At 39.6% G+C, this 23,703-nt stretch overlaps 3 protein-coding genes across 3 annotated transcripts; 1 reads left to right on the forward strand and 2 right to left on the reverse strand.

Moving 5' to 3' along the window:
* Window positions 1–647: 647 nt before the first annotated feature.
* Window positions 648–4,572, reverse strand: LOC112554691 (cAMP-dependent protein kinase type II regulatory subunit-like). The gene is made up of 3 exons (XM_025222644.1): window positions 3,812–4,572; window positions 3,359–3,505; window positions 648–2,254 (listed from the first exon to the last, which is right to left on the reverse strand). The coding sequence occupies exons 1-3, from the start codon at window positions 4,202–4,204 to the stop codon at window positions 1,685–1,687; spliced, it is 1,110 nt and encodes a 369-aa protein (XP_025078429.1). The 5' UTR covers window positions 4,205–4,572; the 3' UTR covers window positions 648–1,684.
* Window positions 4,573–8,453: 3,881 nt separating this feature from the next.
* Window positions 8,454–15,669, reverse strand: LOC112554610 (spermatogenesis-associated protein 5-like protein 1). Its single transcript, XM_025222498.1, has 9 exons — window positions 15,588–15,669; window positions 13,705–14,866; window positions 12,870–13,073; window positions 12,271–12,414; window positions 11,858–12,067; window positions 11,366–11,584; window positions 10,224–10,370; window positions 9,972–10,094; window positions 8,454–8,594 (listed from the first exon to the last, which is right to left on the reverse strand). Exons 1-9 carry the CDS (start codon window positions 15,644–15,646, stop codon window positions 8,460–8,462), a joined length of 2,403 nt encoding a protein of 800 aa, XP_025078283.1. The 5' UTR covers window positions 15,647–15,669; the 3' UTR covers window positions 8,454–8,459.
* Window positions 15,670–15,840: 171 nt separating this feature from the next.
* Window positions 15,841–17,077, forward strand: LOC112554022 (39S ribosomal protein L54, mitochondrial-like). Its single transcript, XM_025221590.1, has 2 exons — window positions 15,841–15,968; window positions 16,717–17,077. The coding sequence occupies exons 1-2, from the start codon at window positions 15,857–15,859 to the stop codon at window positions 16,998–17,000; spliced, it is 396 nt and encodes a 131-aa protein (XP_025077375.1). The 5' UTR covers window positions 15,841–15,856; the 3' UTR covers window positions 17,001–17,077.
* Window positions 17,078–23,703: the final 6,626 nt, after the last annotated feature.

Below are 23,703 nucleotides of genomic sequence, written 5' to 3' on the forward strand. Positions count from 1 at the left end.
GAATAACACGTTTGCAAAACATTTTTTCTTTCTGTTTTGGTAGGGGGGTGGCTTGTTTGTTTTTCGTGGCCTGAAGCTGCAGGCCGTATCACTTGCTGGTGATGCTAAAGAAAATAAAAATGAGTAGACCATCAGGCTGGACAAGAAGACGCAGAAATATCTGACATTCTAGGTAAACCACCCGCTTATTGCACAGGTTGTCCTTAAAGTCTGTAAACAGATATAGAACTCTTTTATGAATTAAAAACCACTAACATTAACACTAGATAAAAGGGTAGAGATAGTCCTTCTCAGTAGTTGTCAGGGGTAGCCCCCAATGGGACGTGGACACACACACACAGTCAACGAAATTAAGTATGTTTAGTGTCAGTGCTACTAGTTTCGGAATGTTCAGTCCCCTTGTACCTTTCTTCTGTTTGTTTTGAGTTTGTTTTTGTTTTTGCGGTGGCCAGATCTTCACGAGGTCAATTTGTTAATGTATTGTGTACATAAAAAATTACCCATTTGAAATAATGACAAAGAACAAACCATAAATAAAAAAATTATTATCAAAATTTACAGAGAAACTTTTTCCTGCTTACGCCGATCCTGCTACAGTAATTGCTTTTCACAAACATTGCGTGTATTCAATGAACTCTCTACAATGTCCAATGCACTATTTTGGATTATATCGCACAAAGGATTCCACAAAATATAAATAATCATACAATCTTGAGCTGTAGGCAGTGCCAAATCATTGGGTCAGGTCAGTAGCATGTCTGAACGGTCACATCAAACAGCTAGCTAGCTATCAGTATTTTATATCCCTGTAAATTAATTTCAGCAAATGCGGCCCCTGAAGATCTTTGAACAAATGACATTTAACAAACCCATCTACACAGTCAGGAATATGACCGGATGTTCATTTAATGGTTTATTTTAATATGTTTTTTACCTCTAAATAACGCTGGTTCTTAACAGATGTACGATACACGGAGACAACAAAACCTGGACTTATGTTCATATCCTGTAGTGTGTTTAGAATTGTGTCTTTGATGAGTTGTCTTTCATAATCGAGTCCATTAATTCTTTCTTTTTGTCTCTCTGCCTGTCCACTTTTTTCAGGTGGGATGACAAGTGTATGGGGAGGATGAAATTGTACAGGTAGATTCATGGCTCAAATTTATATTATAGACTGGCATAGGCATACTTTTGGGCAAAGTACTCAAGGAATCGGAATTCTCAGAAATTACAAACTAAAGATGTGCACACTTCAATGCATCATCCACATCAGGCTGAGATTTTTTTCAATGTTATATCTTCCAGGAATAATAAATTTCGTGGTGTGTAAATCTGAAGTAATTGACCGCTTTCGATGCTGACCTCTTATTTATTTTTCTGTGCGAAACCTGCAGACGTCAATTGAATCTAACCATGTCATGATTTTCAAAGCACCTTTAATCAACCAAGACACAACATGTCGCATGGTTCAAAAGGAATGGTAACTCAAACGACGCTGCCCATCTTCTTTCGCAGCGCTTGTTTTGGGAAAATTTACAACCTCGTCCAAAGCTCCAAAGAGTTTCACCAAAGATGCGAACACTTGCAACAACACGAGCTTTAGTCTCATCAACACAAAAAATTAGCGAACAAGATTCCAGCATTCCGCGAAAACTGTCAAGCTGGTCATTCAGAACAATGTGCGTTACTTGCCCTTGGCGTAAATCTTATACACGTCCGAATTTCTCTTCATGAGTTCCAGACAAGGACCCAGAAGCCTCTCGAAGGACTCGCGCTCCAGGAAAGCCACCTTCACCTTGCCCTCGGCGATGACGTTGGCCGAGCGGGGCTTGTTCTCGATGAGGGCCAGCTCTCCGAAGTACTTGCCCTTGGTCAGGCGGCTGACCGTCTCCTCCGCGCCGCTGTCCTTCCGCAAGGTGATGCGGACGCTGCCGTCTTCGATGAAGTACATCCCGTCCGCCTCCTCCCCCTGCTCGATGATGACATCACCATCGGCGAAGACCTTGGAGTGCAGGGCGTCGGCCAGGCTCATGCGTTCGTAGGCCTCGAGGGTCTTGAGCATCGGCACGTGCTCCAGAAGTTCTTCGTACATGCGCCGCTTCTTGAAGGCGGCCTTCAGCACGATGCGCCGGAAGCTGACCCGATCCATGGCCCACAGGGAGCCGGCCCGTTCGGCCCGAACCGTTGCAGAGCGAGGCATGTTGTACATGAGGGCCAGCTCGCCAAAACTGCCGCTGTTGTCGAACGTGTGCACCTGCAAGAAGAAGTGGACTTGAGCAAGGTGGGATACGAACTCTACATAAAGTATTCATGAGGCTGCAGCTACATAAAGACTTGGACTCCAGCATCAAACGATATCGTGTGCATTTGTAGCACCACCTGGTGTGGACATGCATAAACCTGAGCGAGGGAATATATAAAATATTATTATCAACTTAATGTCAAATATTGGTCGTGTGAATCTGAAAAGGACTGATAATAGTTTGTTTAAATTATTCTCATCAAGATTATATAAAATATTGATGAAGCATTTTTTTTCTGAAGTTCACAGAGAATATAGGAATCATGTTGTGTAAAGGTCATGTGTCTATTATCCATGAGTATTTTATGTGTGAGCCTGACTTGGGTCTGAGCAAAGGGCGTGTAAGCTATCAAATTTACAGACGTACCCGGCGTTGTCCGGGTAATTGTCCAGCGAACGTTTCCAGCTGTGGTGTTATTGTCAATTTTCTATCTGCAGCTTCATTCGAGTCAAGTTTATTTGTGCCCGACATTAGTGTGGGGAAATAGGGAAACAATTGTACTCTTAGTGTTCCTTTCCTATCTTGATAGGTAGACAGGTTATGTTCAGCAACATGACATGAAGCAGCCTCTCGCTTTCTCCTCCACCTCCCTGCCCCACTTGCTGAAGCAAATGTTGTCTCACGGACATGAACACTGCTTTGAGATTGTTTTTCATATAGTAGATTTTTTTTTAAAAATCCGGACACATTTATCTTACCTGAAAGGAGTATATTGGCGAATTAATTAAGAGATTCGCAGCCATGGCAAAGCTATCCTTCACACTCAGTCGATACATTACAGCGCAGATGAAAGATGGGAGTAGAACTAACACCAGCAATATATTCATTTTAATGTTATTGTCCAGTCCCCTTCCTTCTATAAGCCCTGTTTGTGGATTTTTCCTTTTCTTTTTTCATATTTGTGTTGTTGTGTATGTCTTTCCCAGCTTTGCTATTGTCCTAGGCTCTACGCTGCGAGGTAGTAGCGCTGATTCAACTGAATTACACCGATATTTATCTGTGATGGAATGAACGAAGGATAGAAAAATGAAAGAGGTGAGACTGTTGAGCTGTACCGTTTTTTCCTGCCCGTTGCTGTCGATGACGACACTGTAGACCCCGGAATCGATGACGTAGAAATTATCGCCATCGTCTCCTTTCTTGATGACGATGTCGCCAGCCTGTACCCGCTTCTCGAACATGGCGTCAATGACATCGGCTACCTGTTCATCGAAAAGAAAGATTTCTTCTAACGATGGCCACAGCTGCACGATTTCCTGTAGTCCCGGTCTAAGAGTTTCTAGAATTTATTATCGCTTATCTCCGCCACCAGAAGAGCTCATTACTTTGTATGATTTGTGGGTGTTTGGAGTAACACCATCGGTCTTTACACGGCAATTACATTACCATTCGTCAATATTGACAGCAGATTTCTGTTTGAGAAAGAAAGAAAGAACGAAAGAAAGAAGGAAAGAAACAAACAAACAAACCACTGCATCGAAAAAGAATTTGTTACTTGGTCCACTCACCTGGTCTGAGTCCAGTGACCTGAACAGCAAAATGTGAGAGATGGCTTGCGACAGTCGTGACTTCTGCTGGTCCGTCTTGGGATGAACGACCTTCACCTCCTCCTCGTCGTCTGCTTCCGGGTCGTAGCGCTCGGCGGACACGGAGGTGCGGCGAGCGTAGCGCGTGCTCTTGGCACCGGACTTGAGGCGCAGTGACTCGGGGTCCGGCTCGCCCGCCTCCTCGTCGTCGTCGACGATGATGTACATCGGCACGGCCTTCGTCTTCGACGAGTTGCGCATGTTGGCGAAGTAGTCGGCAGCGAAGTCCACCAGACGCTCCGGCTTTTCCCGCAGCACGGCCACGGTGAAGTCTCGCAGCAGCTCGCCTAACCCCGGCGGTATCCTCAGATCCATGGACACGCTCCCTCCACGCGCAGTCGTCCCTCTTCGCAGTGGGTGTGGTGGAGTGGCTTTTTTTTCTCTCCTTTTGTTTCTTTTTTTTTTTTTTCCTTTCCTCTTTTTCTCCCCCCTTCGCGTTCAGAGGAAACAATGCGATGTAAGACCTCGCCAGCTCAAGTGGCAACTCGTCCGCTGCCAGAGCAGGTCGGTCCTGGTCGATTCGGTCAGGTCAAGGCCGAGGAAATTCTCGGACTTGACCTCTCGCTCGCGTGGTGTACGTCATCCAAGTCTTATACCTCTCTTCCTGGCACCGCCACAGTGGTCTGTGATAAACAAGTAAAGGCTTTCTCTCCAGGCCCGGCGCGGCGGTGTCCGCCATTATGACGTCACACCCCTCTACCTTTCCTCCACCCCACTGCCCCGACTCCCCCCCCCACTCCCCCACTGCCCTCACTAACGATCTTGTAGCAAGGGGGAGAACCGCTACAGGCGCAGACGATTGCAAAACTCCGTGTGGGACAGAACCAACCACGAGCGGTTCACTGGGCTCGTTTCAGCTTTTCCGATACTGTCAGCACCAGGACGCAAGTCTGCTTTGATGATTTATCCCATTTGTTTTAATTATTAATCGTTTATCCGATTTTCCTTTTCCTCCTCCCCCTTCCTTTCCTCCCATCCGTTCCCAACAAAACGAAGTCACACGGATGTATAATAGCCGCTGTTTCGTTCCGTCGTTTTAAAGATCTACTAGGGTGCAATGTTTTCTGTTGACTGGGTAAAGCTCAGTACAAGACACTATTTTCCAAAATTCGATGGGAACCCCCTTTTATTCTCGAGGTTCAAATATTATCACGTACTGAAGGAGTAATGGACATCCCGTTTGTTCACCGACATGCCTGATTAACTTATGGTCTCAGCTCTCCCATTGGCTGAAGTGTAAAGGTATCCATGTACAATCCTGAAGTTGGGGTTGTTGAACTTGACCTGTGCATGGTGATGTTTGCAGAACAGAAAGGATGGTGCAGGGTATTCATCCAGATGTGAGAAAACCCATGTTGCAATGAACTTTAAACACTCGTTAAAAAAAATTGCACTTGGCTGTACCTTTAAACGAAGGGCACCTGTCCCGCGTGGGTCGTGTATTTTATTGACAAACGTTCCCACAATGGTGGGGGTCGAGTAAAGAAGGTGGGATCGTCTGGCTATTGTTATTGATCAGCCAGCCTAATCAACAGAAAAAAAGAAGACAGCAAAGACAAAATGAGAAAGTTGAGCTGGGTGATATCAGCTCAGTGCTGCATCAGCGACTTTTGTTGCTGGTTTTGTTTGTTGTTTGCGATGCGATGTCAAATTTCTACAGAGGTCATTAGCGACTGTTCGTGCAATCGGGTACATCACTGAGCTACAGTGATGCCATCTCCAAACCCACCCTGATATAACTAGACGTTATGGGAACGTAAGTGGGAAAATGTCGTTCATCCAGGCATGTATGAAGAAAAAAAAATGTTTTACATCGGATGGACAGAACGAATATGCGAGGAAAGAGCTGTTTGTTTTTTCATGTGTTCAAGCGTGAGCGTTGTATCACACAGTATGTTTTCTTTTTATATTGTGTGAGCGAGCGCACGTGTGTGTGTGTGTGTGTGTGTGTGAGAGAGAGAGAAAGAAAGAGAGTTTGTGAGTTAATGAGTGAGCGAGCTCTTGAATCCTGCGAAATAAAGTGTGAGAGTGCCGGGACACTACGACCAGCTTTATCGCCGATTCTAATTAAATTTATTGATGTTGAAGAAAGCCGCTGTGTGCAATTGCGATACGTCGATATCTTTTTTCCTCTCGAGCCTCCGGCGAGTTCGTTGAACATGCAGCAGTACAGTACATGGGCTCCTGTTAAATTCTTGTTATTTACATCTACATCAGCACATGACTTTCTCATGCTGTCTTTGTTTCTGTCAGTCTGTCTTTTCTCTTTTGCGATTTTGATGCCTGTTTTGTATTAATTCGGTGTTATGTTTTTGTTTTTTTTTTACTTAGAGGGCTAGATATTTCAAAAAGCAAAACTGTTGTTTATTCTGTTACCCTCGTAATAAATCTGCCATTTGTCTTTCTTTCTATCCTCGCGTCCGATAGATGTAAATATAAAGATATCAAATCCTGAAGATAATTGGGAGATGAAAATATCAAATGCAAAGGATAATTGGGAGATGAAAATATTAAATGCCGGGAATAATTGGGAGATAAAGATATCAAATGTTGAGAATAATTCGGAAAATTCCGTTAAATGTCATTCCCCTCCACCTCCCTGTGTCAAGCAAGAAGAGAAAATAATACCGAAAAAAAAATGGTTTGGATTCTGTCCGTTCGTTTTAACCTGGAGGCGTTCGACCGGGTGGAAGCCTTGGAGCTGCCGATATTTCAGCGAGCTAAGGATCTCTTGCAATGTGATTCTCTCCAGACCAGCACAATGCAGTGGTCGTGTGCTTCTGAAAAAGGTCTGAACCTGATGACCTGGTGGTCGTTGCTGTCAACTGACTGCTGTCTAGTTACTTTTACGATCTGCCATAGAATGCATTTCGTAGTTTTATGATAGTCACCCTTGCAGTCCCAGTTCTTTCTTCGTCTTTCGTCGTTTTACATCTTCTCAACTGCTACATTTCTGTGTTCACTGTCAGCACTTAGCGATTTGTGCCATCAACGGCTAAGAACCCGTGCAACCACTACTTCAGTTCCGAACAGCGAGTGAAGGACACTTTGTTGAGTTCCCCGGAACATTTTGCCGAGTTGCCAGCGGTTTGCCGAGTGCACAAAACCTTTAAAATTTAAAGAGATCAAGCTGATTACATCATTTGCACAAAACCTGAAACGTTTCTCGTGTTTCTCTTCACCTTCACCACCACCACCACCACCCCGTCCATTGCTTTATAATCTCATTTCCCATCAAGAATGTGAGTGAACTTTGATCCCAGATTCTGGGTTACATGATCAATAACATTATTAGAGAAAGGAGAAAAGATAAGAGGAACTTGAGGAAAGCGAAATTTTGCCTTATAATTGCTAATGGGTTGAAATCTACATAAATCCACACAGTTTCTCCGAACCTCACAAGAATGGTATTCTTCTCGTTAATTGTAAGGTCAAGAGTTGTGTTCGGTTCATATATGTTGCTCCTGTTCATATTTCCTCTATCTAAGATGCTGCCGGTGGCTCCAAAAAAAAAAGGGGGTGGGGTGGGGGAATACTATATAGATAAGCCTCGCACAAAGCCACAGTTCAAGAGACAGGAAGAAAGTGAGAGGGAGCGAGCGAATCCAGTGGATGCAGGCACCACTGCAATTTTTCCCTCCCCTTCCTACAAACGGTCGGCGGCGTCTCTCTCCTCTTCCCAGCTTATTGCGATCTGCTCTGCACGAATGAGCTGTGCTTATACCTTGCCAACTCTTTGGTGGGACTCTTTAATAAAAAGATAAAACTGCACTGGTTACTTCAAACTCGAACGCTGTGAACTTAGTAACCCCTAACCACCGCCCCTCACTCCTCACTGAGAGAGAGACGAGAGCTTGCACAATAATTTTGATGAGGTACTGCAGTCACAATTTCTTTTGTACCTCACCCTAACGAATAAAAGCAAAAATGTGTGGGAGTGTTTTTGTTTTGCGGCGCATTGCACTGTAAGGTGATAAATAATGGATCGACGATCTTTGATTAATAAAAAGAAAATAAGGGTTTAATGAAACATTCAAACATGGACGAGTAACCTGGCAACGGCTCCTTCCCACCTAAAAGAGTCAGTACACAGGGAACCTGGCTCGCTATTCTCGAGGCCTGCCATCGGTATTGGCCTGCAGTGTAGCAGGCAGGTGCTGCTGGATCTCCTACTTCCGTTTCACGTCGATCTTCCGTCCTCGCCAGCCCTCTTATCAACACCAGCTTCCTGATCATCTATTCTTTTCGCGCCTGATGCAAGTGGGCAGCACTCCAGAGCGGGACATAGAGTGTACATGACTAGTCTTAATCTGTTGTGTATGCGAATGCGCTGTAGCACCGTCTTACGACAGCTGTTACGTTCTGCTCCGAAGGATGAAACGACTAAGTCGTTTTTGCAGATGTCGCTTCGTTATATATATATAAAAGACAATTGAGAATTTTCTACTTACATCACTGTGCCTGAAAATTACACTATAACACAAAGAAATAAATACAAATTTTTACGAATAAATTATGAATTACTCAATATACGCTTTATATAAAAATACATGAACAACACTGATAAAGCTCATCTTTTTATTTGCTTATATAATTGTTCAAGTTCTTTAGATAGTGAGGGCTTCACAGTTCTGAGTGCCTGTTGGAAATGGTCTGGTCCAACACTCACGGCTTGCAGATTTTCTGTCAGGGCACATAATGCTGCCTGCAAAATAGCATTGAAAAAACTTCTTTTACTGTAAATTCCTCCGTGCTTCCAAAAGCTGTAATGCTAGTTAACAGAAAAACGAGATCAAAAGCTTGCACCGATAAACAGATGGAAGGGGAAGACGTTTTAATGGCGAGAAGGGAGAGGAGATCCCAGTCAAAGGAAAGTGGGGAATAGGCTTTTTTTTTTCTCCTGACAATAGATTGAAAACTACTGACAGTGATTTCTTGTGTCACAATTAAAATGCTGCTGACAAAGGGCTAAATGCTACAAGAAAAAAAAGAAAACCAAAGCATTGGGTGTGGGGGGGGGGGGAATTCTAGCGATAAAAAATGTTGAGGTCTCGTATTATTTGTTACAAATCATTTTTTTATAAAAATTAACCACACTCCCCAATTGAAAAATTAAACATTTAAACACATCAAATATCAATAATTAATCATTAAAGAAAACTTAAACAGGGTGGCATAAATGCGGTGCGATATTGACCCTTGTGGATTAACCTTGCCTACAGGAGGTATGACATCTTTTGGGTTTTTGCTTATGGAATTGTAATAGAATTCATGTAGGCTTCAAAGTTGTAAACACGACTATATGAGAGAAAGATATGTGGATTGCAGAATGTGGTTTAGAATAGTATGACAGTCATAATTCGACTTCCTCGGGGAAGGAACAACCGCTTCTAGTGAATTAAAAGTGTAATTTGTGTTATTCGTATTCAAATTGACTGGAGATGCGAAGGGCGACAACCCTAGCTTAGTTGTGAGCCGAACTGCGAGTGATAGATGGTCGTGACCATCTTCTAGAAAGAACTGTGCATTGAGACATTTTTATATATATATCTGTGTTCTACGTTGTAAAGTCCTGAGCAAGTTGATAACGAAAATAACATGATTTGGACAGCCTCAGGCAATCGTTTTATTGTGTGTTGAAAGAGCGCGTATGGACGTCGTGTGTTGCTCTTGGGAGAGCCGGCGTCCGTGATAATTATGTAGCATATATACACCACAAATACTTAAAGCAAACAATTTTGTTTTGGAGTCACACTCTGAACTAGACAATAAAATCCCTAGCTTCCATGCATTTGTCACGAAAGTACAGTGGAAGATTATTACTGAATTTTGCTACATGCTGAATGTGCAGTTAAGGATCATGTGAAAAAAAAATTTGCAATAAATATTTCACATTTACAATCAGTGGTTGACCTTAGTTTTATGTCATTTAAGACTTTACGAGCATTCTCAATTTCACACCTGTTATACCTTCTCATTCTGTTGTTTTACTCTCCACATGCCCCATATATATATATATTTTGAACAAGTATCATTTTCTGCATTTTTTTTTCCAAACTTCTTTCTTAGTATAATTACTGACCTCTCTACACAAATTTTCAATATCTGCTCCAGTGTATCCTTCCATATCAGATGCCAGCTGGTGAAGATCCACTCCTCTTTGTGGCATTTTATGTGTGTGAACACCAAAAATCTGTAGACGAGCCTGCAAGGTTTAAAATTCCATTAAAAAGCTACTAATTGTTAAAATAAGTCAAAGCATTTCCTCTTAGGTTACCTCTAACTACAACTATAAAATCACTGCTACAGAAAAAAAATAGACCTAACATGATACCTCAGTATCAGGAGGAGGTACGTAAACCAAATGATCCATTCTTCCAGGCCGCAGCAAAGCTTCATCAACCAAGTCTGGGCGATTTGTTGCAGCAACAACCAAAACACGAGTGTTGTCTCTAAATTCTGACTCCTTTATGTCTGCTGGCTTAAACAGAAACAGCACAATTTTTTATAAGAAGATTTTTACTTTTCATGAAAGAGGAAAAAACAGTATTTCATTAAATTTTAGATTTAGTTCAAAATCAAAAACTGTGGTCTAGAAGAAAATAATCAAACACAGCTTGGCTAAAAGAATAAACATAACTGGAGTTCTTTAAATTTTTAACATGAGGATAACGTTATTAATCTTAAAGTACAGTAATACAATCAAACAAACCCCCAACATTTTTTTTCCTAAAAAAATTTTTAATAATAATGTAACCAACACCTCGATTCCTGATGGCTAGGTAGGGATGGGCTAGTCGCACAAGAACATGATAAAGATGGAAACTGCCACACAACTGTAGATTTTTATTCAGAGATTCACTTGGTGGATGGCCTACCTTCTCTCCACTCTCACTTCCAAATCCAAAATGAATTTCACAACTCCAAACCTACACTACTTATCCTATCTCCATCAAATAATCCAGAAACCATCCCCCACCTCTTCCCACAGACTGGTTACATAGTCACGACCTTTCCCCTTTGACGTGGCGGCAGTGCCCCCTACCCCACCCGCACCCCCACACCCAGAGTCCAAGGATGGACTTCCTAGCCTTGCTAAGTGTCTACATGTGAAGTGTGATTGAGAGTGTGTGTGTCTGTGTGTACGTGTGAGTGCGATGGTCATGTGTGAAGGTGGGTATGAATGCATGTACGTGCACATGTGTGTACACAAGCAAGTGTGTGCATGTATGTGCATGATAGTCCTAAGGGTGCACATACAACCCCCATCCTGTACGCAGCAAAGGAGGGAAGGGACAGTCATGGGAGCTGTTCGACAACTATCCTTTACAAAAATAAAGAAATAACTTAGTACACTACTAGAGTGCTACAATTAAAAAAATCTACACTGTACAAAATTTTGCTATGGTGATAACATCAGAAAATTGGTTCCATCATTTCAAGTAATTTTTTTTTTAATTTAGTTCTTTTACTAACTGCATTTGTACAATAGCCTTCCTGCACGTCTTCCTCCAACAGCCGATCAACTTTTTCATCTTTCCGTATTCCAACTCCATCCATTTCATTCAGCAGTGTAGACAGCACTCGCTCCTGGACGCTGTGTGAGGAACTGCCCTCTGACCGCCTGCCTACTATAGAGTCCAGTTCATCAAGGAACAAAATGGAAGGAGCCAAGGCTCTAGCTTTCTGAAATGCCTGCACATACATAAAACATAGAATCAGAAAAGAACATGAATAACACATCCATATGCTGAAAATATCTACTATCTACATACTTTGCCCTGAAGAGGATTATTGTAAGAAGTTTCGGCCTCCTAAAACATTACTCTCTTGATATTTTTCATCTAAAATTTTTTTTAAACTGAATTACAATTTGAAGGTGCATATATAAGTAGAAAAACTTAGAAGTATTCATGACCAAATACATTTCTTGTGTGCACTTTATTTTTACAGTCATCATGCCTTTACCTCTGTCAACAGCTGTTCTGAATCTCCAACAAATGGGGAATACAGCTGAGCACCACTGAGTGACAAAAATGTCACACGACTTGCTGTGGCTGCTGCTCTCACCAAGGTAGTTTTGCCACAGCCAGGTGGGCCATATAGCAGAACTCCCCGTGCAAGTGGCAGACCCATACGCTTATAAGCACCGGGATGTATTAACGGCCATTCTACAGCCTGTGCAAATGAGAAGCAACTCAAAACTAGTATATAAATTTCTAACCTTCTACAATATTCTTACAATATTCAACATAAAAACTCAGCTGTAATATGTAATGTTCATGCATATACTAGGAAACTACTTTTAATTTATATGGCATATATGCCTAAGTATGATATAAAAATAGATTAAATGAAATAAAAAGATGACTTTGTCATACCTGTCTGATTTTCATTTTGACTTGTTCCAGACCACCAATGTCTTCCCACCTCACTGGTTGTACATCAACAACACATTCTACACCTTTACGCAAAGATGGTTGAACAACCGACAAGGCTCCAATCATCTCCCTCATGCCCACTTTCTGGATTTTCCAATACAAGATGCACATAATTGTAAAAATATATCAACACTTAAATGAGCAAATAATCATTATGAACTTTGCGTGATATAAAAAACTTCGAGAAACAGTCCTGAAGTTAGATAATTTTCTTTCTGGGTGGAAATGTGGGTATTTGTTTTCAACCTAAAGTTCAGACTATACACTCTCAATGAACTAAAGTCACGCATAAAAAATAAAATGTAAATACTTGGAAAGCAGAAAGAAATTTTTACCATTACTGTCTGCTCTTCCTTTGAATTCAGATGCAAATGCACACAGAAACTAAAACTTCAAACTACTGCAGTTATATACTTGCCTTCTTTTGCTTTATTTAACTACTTTATGTTTGAAGTAAATCTGATGCTATGTAAGCATTAATATTTAAAACTGGAAGCAAGATTTCCTTCGTTTTCTTATCCAGCAGAGTATCTGCTTACTTTTGAAGGCAAACCTTGCCCAGCACTGTCCAGAAGAACATGCCTGACAGCTTCTGTGCACAGTCTGGCCAAGTCAGCACCAACATAGCCGCCTGTCATGCCTGCTAACATGTCCAAATCAATGTCATCTGCTAGTGGCATGTCTTTGGTATGAACCTCGAGAATTGCACGTCTTTGAGAATAGGAAGGCACTGATTTGTATACCTTAAAAAAAAAATAAAAAAGAAAAAATCAAAAACTGCACTGAGCAAGAACATAATAGCAAGACTGCTACAAGCTCATTTGGCACTAACAATATGGAATCTGTTTAAATTTGATGAAGTAATTAGCACATCCCTATATTTACATACACATACAAATACATACACCCTCTCTCTTTCCTTCTGTATATCTTTCAGAAATATTTAAAGTAACATTTTTTCTGCAGTCTAATTTTTCCATATTATTCAACATCACTTCTACTATCATTTATCAGCAACAAGAATAATCATGACTGAAGATGAGGTTCAAGTGCCTATTCCAACTGCCGATTTTAGCATCTGTTACAAAATTATGTCAAAATTTTTCCAGCTTTCTGTTTTTCTCTGTAATCCTAAAAAGTCATAGTCTTATTTCATCTTAGCATCTATCTTTCAATGCTGTCTGCAAATACAGATATGCTCAAAACTGTTAGCAGCTGACTGCACAGAATCTAAACCAATAACTGCATAAACCTTGATAGTTTTTTTTTCAACCATACTTTGATTCCAGCGAAGCAATCATATTTAGTGGGCAGGGTCTTAAACATTAACTACTTTACAAACAAACAACAGGCACCCTCCTTCAAGACACTCACCTCCTCTTCTAGTCGGCCTTGACAACGAACAGCAGGATCAAGTGCTGATGGTCTGTTTGTTGCTGCCACTACAAGGAGACCACATTCTTGTGCAACACAGTCAAGCTCTGCCAGCAAAGCACCAGTGAGTCTGGTGCTGTTGCTGCTGTTTGACTTAAGACTCCGCTGACAAATGCTGTCGATTTCATCGATGAAAAGAATGCACGGGCCTTCTCTGCTTAATCTCACTGCTTTTTCAAATACTTTCTTCAAGTTAGCTTCACTTTCACCTGGATATGACCCTATAATCTCTGGTCCACTAATTGCTACTAGTGCTGCATGGCATTCATGTGCCAACTTATAAACCAGTGAGGTCTTCCCACATCCTGGTGGACCTCTTAGTAGCACACCCGAAGACTTTGGAATGGAAAGAGTATCAAACATTTCCTGATGTTTCCGAGGCATCCAAAGTAAATCTGTCAGCAGCTTCATTTCTCGCTCAACACCACCCATGCAAACTCTGTATTTTGAGATTTGTCTTTGCATAACATTATAATGCTCCCAGCTTTCAATGTCTATGACTTTGATAACTGTTTTTTCTGTAATCCTAAAAGCTGTTGTATCATTAGCTTCCTCATCATCTCCGCAAGAAAGCACTATGCAGACACACATGCCAAGTAACCTTCCCAGCCTAGATTGAGAAAGCTCAACCTTGCAGCCTGGCGTAACAACCTTATTATAAATACAGTGAAAACACTTTCTACCTAGTTCTGCTGCCACATGACTATCCCAGTATTGGCTTTTATTCACAACTACTAGCTTAACTTCCAACTGTTCAGCATGTTTACATTCAAGGAGCTGCAAAGTAATTCTTTGTTCGAGATCTGCTCTTTTTATAATAGAATGAATGGACTGATTTTCTGTAACAGTGGGATCAATGTGAATACCGTTAAATGCCAAGGAAGGATGACAATGGTGTATGGTACCAATAACTACTAAATCAGGTGTTGACATGCGTACACATGATCCATAGGCTATTTTGTAACCATCTACAATTTCTGCACTCAGTCTAATTCTTTGTGTTCCAGAATCTTCTTTCCTTGTAGGAAGCAAAGATAATATGTGAAAAGATGTGTTTAAATTTTGTTCCTGTTCCTGCATATGATGAGGCGATACGATGTCCCTGACAGACATACAAAGGCAATCAATAAACATTAAAATGCAGTTTCATGATACCAGCAAATATTGTACATTATTTTAAAGTTTTTTTTATCAGGTGTTCCCATTACATGGTTATATAATAGACATTATTACATGTATAATTACAGCAAAATATAAATATATAAAATAAAAAATTTGCATTTACAGTCTGTAGATAAATTCCTGAGTTCCTTAGCATTACTGTTTAACAAAAATTTTAAATGCAGAAAGATAAGGAAAGCATTCCCAGCATAATAATGGGCGTGTCGATTCATTTTTATTCTTTATTGGTAACATGTCGAGTTTGTAAAATTTTGTTTTGAAATAATGCTTTGATAATCTTGTCCGTGATGTTTGGTCTGTAGATGTTTGGTTTATATATTTCCGAGAGTAATCTGTTTAAGGGCTAATATATATTTGTGCTGATAAGTATAAGTAACTTTATATTCTGTTGAAGCTGTTGCTGGGGCCCTACCCTCTACAGCCCCGGTTTTCAAGTCCTAGACTAGTATGTATATAGGAGGTTGGGTTGGGAGGTGGTACTCGGTCAATTCTAATTTTCGAAAGACTACTAATCTGGAAAACTGAAAACTGGGGCTCTGTAGCACATATTACTGTCAATATGATCATGGGAATGTAACAAATTTTCAAATAACATAGATGAGGTTTGCAGAGTTAACCAATTATTATAATTTTCAACGCACATTCTGTAGTTACTTGCACAACCGAAAGCAAGTTCACACCACGAACTCGTATAACACATCCATGCTTACACCATGCTGGCTTATGAAAATTTCGTGTAGCTCTGTCGTAATTCAAAGAAATTCGTATAAATAAAACTATTCTGTAGAAATGCATTAAAAAAATATTCAATATAAAATATTATGTTTGTTGATATTTTTCACTTTTTGATTTATTTCTGTTATTTTCTGTTTTTATGTAAAAAAATCCGCATTTTATCAAACCCACAAAAATGGCAGCACGCGTGCTTACTGTTGCCAGTGGGATCTCAAATAAGTATTTGGTACCCACTAGCTGGTGCCGTATGCTAGCTGCTCATTATGCAAAAAAAGTTGGTGGCCCTGGTAAGCTATTTAGTAAATCTATATATCTTGTTTTTACAATTTCTTGTAGATGAAACCTGTAGACTGGTATCCGTGTAACCTACCATAATCTTTCCCATTAAAGGAAAAACCTTCTAATTCAAAGCCTGTTCCTAAGAAAGACCTTTGTAAGGTTGGTTGGCAGAAAGGGAAGGGGGATTGTTGGCGATGTTTTGTGCCTAATTGGCAACTGAAATTACGGCTATGTCCATAATAGGCAAAATACATGTGACCAGGCCCGTTCTTACCCCCCGCGGGGCCCGAGGCATAGGGTATGTGCGGGGCCCTTGACACCACGATCGCCACGGTTGTTATTTAATGAAATGTAAGGGCCCCTAGGCAGATGCCTCGTCTGCCTGCCCCTAAGCACGGCCCTGCATGTGACTGTGGCAAGAGCTCGCTGCACACACTATCGTCTTGGCGTTAATAATTGAAGACGAAAGTTCAAAATAGAAGATAAAACCTAGTACAAAATTTAATAGGAGTCATATCTAAAAGAAACAGCCATCATTTTCACTAAATTCGGGGAATGCAATCATTGGGGGGGGGGGGACTTCTACAGATCATTTCCCAAGATGTGAAGAACACTGAACAGAAACATACTAGTGATCATTAGGTCATGAAATCTTCATCATTATTGCTAGTTAAAGATATTTATCATAAATATAATTTTAGTTTCCTTCATTTTAGTTAAAATAATATTTCAATCCCCATTACTTTTATTTCACAGGAGCGAAAATGGGTCAGCCAGTTAAAAAAGTGAAATTGGAAGTTGAAACTGACCCCAAAAGACTTGTTCGGTATTGCTGTGGAGCCAATATCTACATAACTGGTTCAGATCCAGAGCTCAAGCCTGACTCAGAATATCCTGAATGGCTGTGGACATTGAGGTTAGACCGCCGTCCCCCAGATCTAAGTGAGCTTGATCCGGAGGACTATCCATACTGGAGACGATTGCGCAAATTGACTTTGAGACGCAAAAACCAATTGCGAAAGGTGGATAAAATTAAATGACACATATCTTTTTTGCTTTGTATGCTTGAAAAAAAATGAATGCCTGCTTTACAATAAGTAAAATACTTTTATGAAAATTATGTCTGTGTCCTGATATCAGTTTTGAATGTGAATGCAAACCTAAAACAATAAAATGCAAGATGAACTATGAAAGAGTATATCATGATTATTATGTAGTTTACCCTACAAACTACTGCTCACAGAAAACATGGCAAATCACAGAATTTATATTCATTCATCTGCATTACATTGCATTCTGTGGTAAACTGTCTTCTATTTGTGCAAGAGATTTTGCATGATACAGCATGGTTCTCACTTTCCTGTCCCTCAAATTGAACACAATAACGTATTAAAAAAACTACAATGAGACCACAAATGCCTACTTCCCAGAAATGATTTCTTCTACTTATATGTTTATTGTTATGTATGAATGTGTTTACATTTTTTTCTTGGAAGAAATTAAATTTGGGCCAATGACTGTTGGCAGATAAAAAACAAGACAGTATTTATATATATGTTATCAGAAAGTGATTCATTTGTTGATGTGAACATAAATTATTATATTCTTGTTAATTTACTGGCCACAACAATTGATCTTGTATATAAGGACATTAATAAGTTTACATAGATCTCAAGAAAGACGTCCTGGATTTATTAGGGTTGGTGAGGTCTAGCAGTTCATTTTTAGTGCCTGCCAACAGATCTATTCCTTGCATTCCTGTTTGTAGTTTCTTCCCCACCGTGCTTGAGCAGCTCAGCCTATGGATTTTTCTCCCTTCAGAATGTGTACACCTCTTTCGACCTCTTCCCATAGGACTGGTAGGTCTGCAGGCTCACTGACTCTAGCCTGGTTGTTTTAAAAGATATTGATGTCAGTCTTTAGCTGAAAGTCGTACAGATCTTTGCAGTATTCAGTCCATCAATTGAGTACAGCATTGCTTTCTGTGGGAAGATGGCCATTGCTGTCTTCAATAACTGAGGTCTTGTGATCTTAGTGAGGTCCTTAGTAGTCTGAAGGCCTTTTTGCTGTCATCTCTTGCTATTCCTTCATCTATGTCCCGGCACTTAGATGAACCTATTCCTTGCTATTAGTGCCTAGGGAGCCTGTCAAGTCCGCCATTGTGGTGAACTATATTGGTTTCCATGTCCGTCATCTTTTATTCTAGATTATTTGCCTTACTCTTTTATTTTTTTCCATAGGTGGTTAGGTTGTCCAGTTTTTAACCATTTGCCTATCTTATATTAGTGTAGGGTTTGGGTGGCATGTTATTATTGATGCTACTAATTAAAGCAGACCTGGGCAAGGGGCGGCCCGCGGGCCGAATCCGGCCCGCCTCCTGTCTCTGACCGGCCCGCCCGCCAGCCAGTATACATGTATATATATATAAGGTATTGGGTAAAACTGAGTTAACTATATTAGTCCGGCCCTCTATAAAACCATCCCAATTTCTCATGCGGCCCCTTGGGAAAAAAATTGCCCACCCCTGAATTAAAGTCTATTATTCCATAGTTCTTTAGGTGGGTTGAAGGTCTGTGGTCCATAATGCTATGTTTCTTCCTGAAATGGCGATAGCAACGACCACATGGTCTTCTAAATTAGTTAATTAGGGCTTACGGTCTTGTGCAAGCCTATCTCATAGTAGTTGGAATATGTTTCGCTCTGCAGCGTTATACAAAAGAAAAAACATTACAAAGATGGATGAAGTATTAGATGAACCTTCTATTGATGTGCACACAGACACGTAAACAGATGCCTATAGCGATAAAAGAGCTGTCCACAGTTCAATCAGTTACGCTCTGAATACAACACATGGTGCATGTGAGGTGGGGTTCACGTGTACGCACAACACGACCTGTTTGGTGTGAACAAAACATCTGCATACACACCAAAATTAACAATAATGAGATTAGAGAAAATAGCGAGGCGCTCGATTGTGAGCTTTCTTCTCTTGGTGTGGCCTTGCTTCTAGCGGCCTATAGTATAATCACGACATTCGCAGCGCAAGCAATAGTTTATTAGTGCTCGAACAACGCAGTATACTGTTGGCAACATTTGGCGTGAAAAGCTATTTGTGTTATCAGTGACTGGTTGGTCTTTTGGGCATGGGTCATTTCGACTTGTCGAGACGATTCGGACATGGCAGGTCAGAGTTGAGGTCGATGTGGTTTGGGGTCGAAATGATCGATGAACGTCGATTATTGGATAATCCAATAAGATTTTGCATCCTTATATAGTTAATATCCCCATCTCATCGCGTCACATATGATTATGCATATGTACGTAAAGTGTGTCATTGCAGGAGATTGATAAGGTAATCCTGCTATATAGTCATACTGCGCAGTCCATTGGGTCTTTCACACAGCCACGCGTCTAGTTCATAATTACGAACTTGTATTACTGGACTGCTAACAGACGATTTTTTTTCCCGGTCAACTACTAAAAATAGGCATGAAACACAAAGCTTCCGGTTTATTCACATTTCAAATTAACTACTTAAACGAGGCATGAGACTATAAAGCTTCCGGCTTAGTTAAAGTCTTTGTTTAGGCTCGCCGAGACTAACAGCGGAGAATTTCGCAAGTGGCTAAGCGTTGGTCTTGGCAGACAGACAGCAATCCACCTATACACGTCCATGGTATAATCCAAAACGAGGCACTTTCTTCTGCGCGTACTTCCGCTTGGACGTGTGTGCATGTGACGACTGACGATGCAAGCTAAGGCCTACTTCGAATGCCTGATGGATAACTAAAAACGTGCAAGTGTTGTTAGACTCACTGTGCTATGCCTGATGATATAAGGATCTGGTGACCGTCAAAGATGGAAAAAATTTCAAAATGTGCCTTGGCCTTTGCGTTGATATCTTGTTTCTTATTTGTGTCATCTGCTAACACCAAAACAGCCGACGGACAGACGGAAGTGCATAAAGATGGCAAGAACGATACAGAAGTAACTAAGCCATTGGTTTCTGGGGATTTGGAAGGAAACTGCACTGCAAATGGGACTAACAAGTGTCCATCGGAAGGCAACGTATTTCAGCGAATCTGGGAAAACCGTGAAATGTTGATGCGAACAATGTATGTCTTGTTTGCAGTGACTGGCATAGTAGTTCTCTACTTTGTTGTTAGAGCTTTCAGGTGAGTTGTTTCTTTCGTTCATGAAATAGCCTATCGTCATTACTGTGTGTTATGAAATTTAGTTTATTTTTGATATTATTTACACATGACCAGCATACCTTTTTTTGCTGTCATGATCAAAGGGAATGCTACTTTTTTCTTAACAACAGATAAGAATACGAAAAGGATAATGATGCATCCAATACACTGTGGGGGCAAAAAGTCGTTACTGGAACAAAATGTAATATTAAGACTAAGAGAAATCCTGTTTAAGTACACAAAAGTGGAAGGATAGTGATTGAGGCAATAGTAACATTAATTATAGAAAAGGACATGAAGACAATGTAAGTGGTATTGGTGGTGATTTGTGAGCCAAGGCAGTGAACAGGGGACAGGTCAAGTGAAGGGAGGAAAAGAAGACTTAAAAAATCGCTTTTGTAAGAAAAGACTTTACCAGTTGTTTGTATAAACTAGCTTCACAGATAAACTAGTTGATTCAGTATGCAGGGAACATTTATTATTAACCATTTGGTTATGTCCATAGATTTTCATGATTCTTTAATTTTGATCTTATGTCTGAAGGCCTGTTACCGAAGAAAACAGGGATTATTTTCATCATGTTGATATTATCTTGTTCAGAGCTCTGCTATGTTATTTGAAAAAGAAAATAAAACATGACATTCAAATGGACTTTTAAGATTTAGCTATGTAATCTGAAGTTGGCGAGAAGTTGAGTATCTTGTCTTTTTCTGATTGCTGCTCAGAACACTAGGTTCGTTTTTTTAATGGGCATCTCCACTTCATTCAGATTTTTTAGTTTAGTTTATTCCTTGTTACTCCTTGAGGAGCATAGGGCCACTCAGATCTCTTATTTAGTATTAATTTTTCTTTCTTTCTTAATTCAGAACCATGTAGTTTTAGTTTGTTTAAAAAAAGTAGCATAAAAGGCAAGTTTTGATGCATAACTGTTTTCCAGTAACAGAGTTGTCTGTGGAGAAAAGCAGTATTGATTTTTGTACAAACATGTTTTAGCTCTGCAGCATCACAAGAACACTTGTGTGCAACCAACAGCTGTTGCCATTATAAAGTTGTTGTATGTCTGAATAGTTTTTTTGTCATTTACTGCATCCATAATCTATGCAAATTTTTGTACACAGAAATTTTGTTCACAAAGGACATCCTTAAAATCCAACTGTTGATTTTTTTGTTGTACACATTACATCATTGTGTAGCATCCATTGTAATTTTAAAATGTGTTCCTTCAACCTTTTCTCAGTAAGTCCATGTAAACTAAAATTATGGACCGAAGGACAGATTGGTTGATGGAAACTCAATAGCAAGGACCATATTTTAGTGTACATATAGATTACATGTAATAGGTAGCTTTTACTGCTAAAGTGTTAAGCTGACTCACTTTAACTCTGTTACTAACAAAAATTAGCATGAAAACTGCAGCAGCTTCTAACAAAGGAGAAAACCATTCCCTAATCACAGGCTAGAATCCAGGTTAAATTTGTTTTGAAAGACCTAGTAAAATAAGGCATTTATCTTTTCTTTTGCACAGTACAAAATCTAAGTGATATATCAACTCCACCTTTCCTTTCCTTTTTTCCTACAAATATCATCATGCACAGAAATCAGTCAAATATAATATGACTAATGAAACCATTTAATATACTGTTCCAGCTTTTTTATTGTCAGGTAAGGTATCAGTGAATATTTCTGATTCCAGTAATGGTAGCAGATTATTTCTATAGTTCATCTTCATGAATTAGTATTCATTTGTTACTTATTTCAGGTTACACAAACGACGTAGCAAGTCAAGAAAGTATGGTGTAATCACTACTCGAGGAGACTTGGAAATGGAGCCTTTAGGCCAGGGAGGCGATGATGAGGAAGACTACACTGTTTTTGAAGTGAATGGGAAACATAAATAGCATTGCCATACGACAAACGTCCTACATAACAATACTTGGTAAGTGTACCATTGTATTTATGTCCACAAATCTGGCTTTGACTGTGAAAATAATTTAATCAGCATAAAGAAAAGCAGAGATAGAGTCAAACAAATTTATTTGGTTTGAATGAATAAATTGGGAGTCATAAATGTATGATGATTGTCATTGTAAAAAAAGCTCTTTTTCTTTTCAGCTTTTTCGTCTCCACATGACAGACATCTGAAAGGGGCTCATACTTTGCAAATCTGCCATATATCTTATCATTCCATCTGCTAATTTGATTTGACTAATGATTTAGTCAAAGTTGGGTGCATTAACCAGGATTTAATTATTTGTATACATTGACTAATTTTTAATTCTAGCATTGTCAAAATATAATTAGGTTAATTTAGTTATAGCAGTGGAATATTTCCAGCTGTCATTTCCATTTTTATTGTTATTTTTTTAAAAGATTGAAAAAAAAAGATCCTGTTGTTCCAGGCCTGAGAAACTTTCTTTTAATTTGATGAGTCTAGTAGGGGGAAAGGGGAAAAATATAGTTTCTAAACAGCAAGTATCAGATATGATTCCCATCAGAATAGTCCTTAATTTTCACAGCCATCACCACAATAGTCATTTGTTGAAGGTCATTCAAAGTTTCTCTGGTTTGAAATGCGTAGCGCCTAGATTGGTAATATACCTTCTTCATTAGGAATGGACAGTGCACAAATACCACTATTTCAAATAAAGCAAGTCCAAATGACAGTTGATATATAAGATGTCCGTCATCACTGACATTCTTCAACTCCCAAGCCTGGATAAAATCTGCATAGTGCCTAAGATTTTTATAAATCTTTTAATTTAATTATTTTTGAAAAAGGACAATGACACTAACCACGTTGATGTGACTTATTGTTGACCCAGTAGAGGTTAGTTTCACACAGTCAGTATGGTGTGTTTAACTCTGGCTTCATTAAGCAAATCCATCTTTGAGTTTCTTTTTTTTATCCATCCTCCTTTTTTTATTTGCTGTCATAGATGACTTACATTATTGAGTTCATTGATGTACACCTGTACCCATACATGTAGTTAATGACAAAAGCAAAGCAATTGTGCTAATGAACCAATATATTAGTTATGTGTATATTTTGATGCCTCCATTACTGATATTTTTTGTTTCACAAGTCAAGATAAGAGATGCTTGGTGTATAAAATTTTGATAAATATGTAACTTTGATCATTGTCAGAAGCAAAACTGCTAACCAAAGGAATATTAACACAATAGCTCCATTAAATAGTAACATATTGTGCAGATTAGAAAACAACTAACACAAGTGTGGCTATTGACTTTCTTTAACTTGCAAGTTTGAGTTGATTTAGCAGATTAGTATTAATAATCAGTTAATAGGTAAGCAATTGCAGCATTTTGGTTGTATTTTTTTTTTACTTTGTTGACAATCTGTTGATATAATCTTTTGGTTGTAAACACTCGCTTTAATATGTTATTTGTAATAAATTGGACAGGAGTCTTTTTATATTATTTTTTCACTGTTTAAACTTAGTTGTATAAAGGATAATCACTGGTTCAACATGCTCTTTATATCCTTTTGTTTTAAATATCTGAATGTTTCTCTTGATGCCCAAACTGTACA

Source organism: Pomacea canaliculata, linkage group LG13 (assembly GCF_003073045.1).
Source record: "Pomacea canaliculata isolate SZHN2017 linkage group LG13, ASM307304v1, whole genome shotgun sequence".
NCBI lineage: Eukaryota > Metazoa > Mollusca > Gastropoda > Architaenioglossa > Ampullariidae > Pomacea > Pomacea canaliculata.

What these genes read in the sequence shown, in the direction of transcription:
- LOC112554691 (XM_025222644.1), bottom strand. Translation starts at nt 4,204, where the DNA reads ATGGATCTGAGGATACCGCCGGGGTTAGGCGAGCTGCTGCGAGACTTC. An exon ending in GGTCACTGGACTCAGACCAG is followed by an intron (nt 3,506 to 3,811) that starts GTGAGTGGACCA and finishes TTCGATGAACAG; the next exon opens with GTAGCCGATGTCATTGACGC. An exon ending in GCAACGGGCAGGAAAAAACG is followed by an intron (nt 2,255 to 3,358) that starts GTACAGCTCAAC and finishes TTCTTCTTGCAG; the next exon opens with GTGCACACGTTCGACAACAG.
- LOC112554610 (XM_025222498.1), bottom strand. Translation starts at nt 15,646, where the DNA reads ATGTGTTATACGAGTTCGTGGTGTGAACTTGCTTTCGGTTGTGCAAGT. An exon ending in GGCAAGGTTTGCCTTCAAAA is followed by an intron (nt 12,415 to 12,869) that starts GTAAGCAGATAC and finishes TGGAAAATCCAG; the next exon opens with AAAGTGGGCATGAGGGAGAT. An exon ending in AAGGCTATTGTACAAATGCA is followed by an intron (nt 10,371 to 11,365) that starts GTTAGTAAAAGA and finishes TTTCTGTTTAAG; the next exon opens with CCAGCAGACATAAAGGAGTC.
- LOC112554022 (XM_025221590.1), top strand. Translation starts at nt 15,857, where the DNA reads ATGGCAGCACGCGTGCTTACTGTTGCCAGTGGGATCTCAAATAAGTAT. An exon ending in AAAAAAAGTTGGTGGCCCTG is followed by an intron (nt 15,969 to 16,716) that starts GTAAGCTATTTA and finishes TTTATTTCACAG; the next exon opens with GAGCGAAAATGGGTCAGCCA.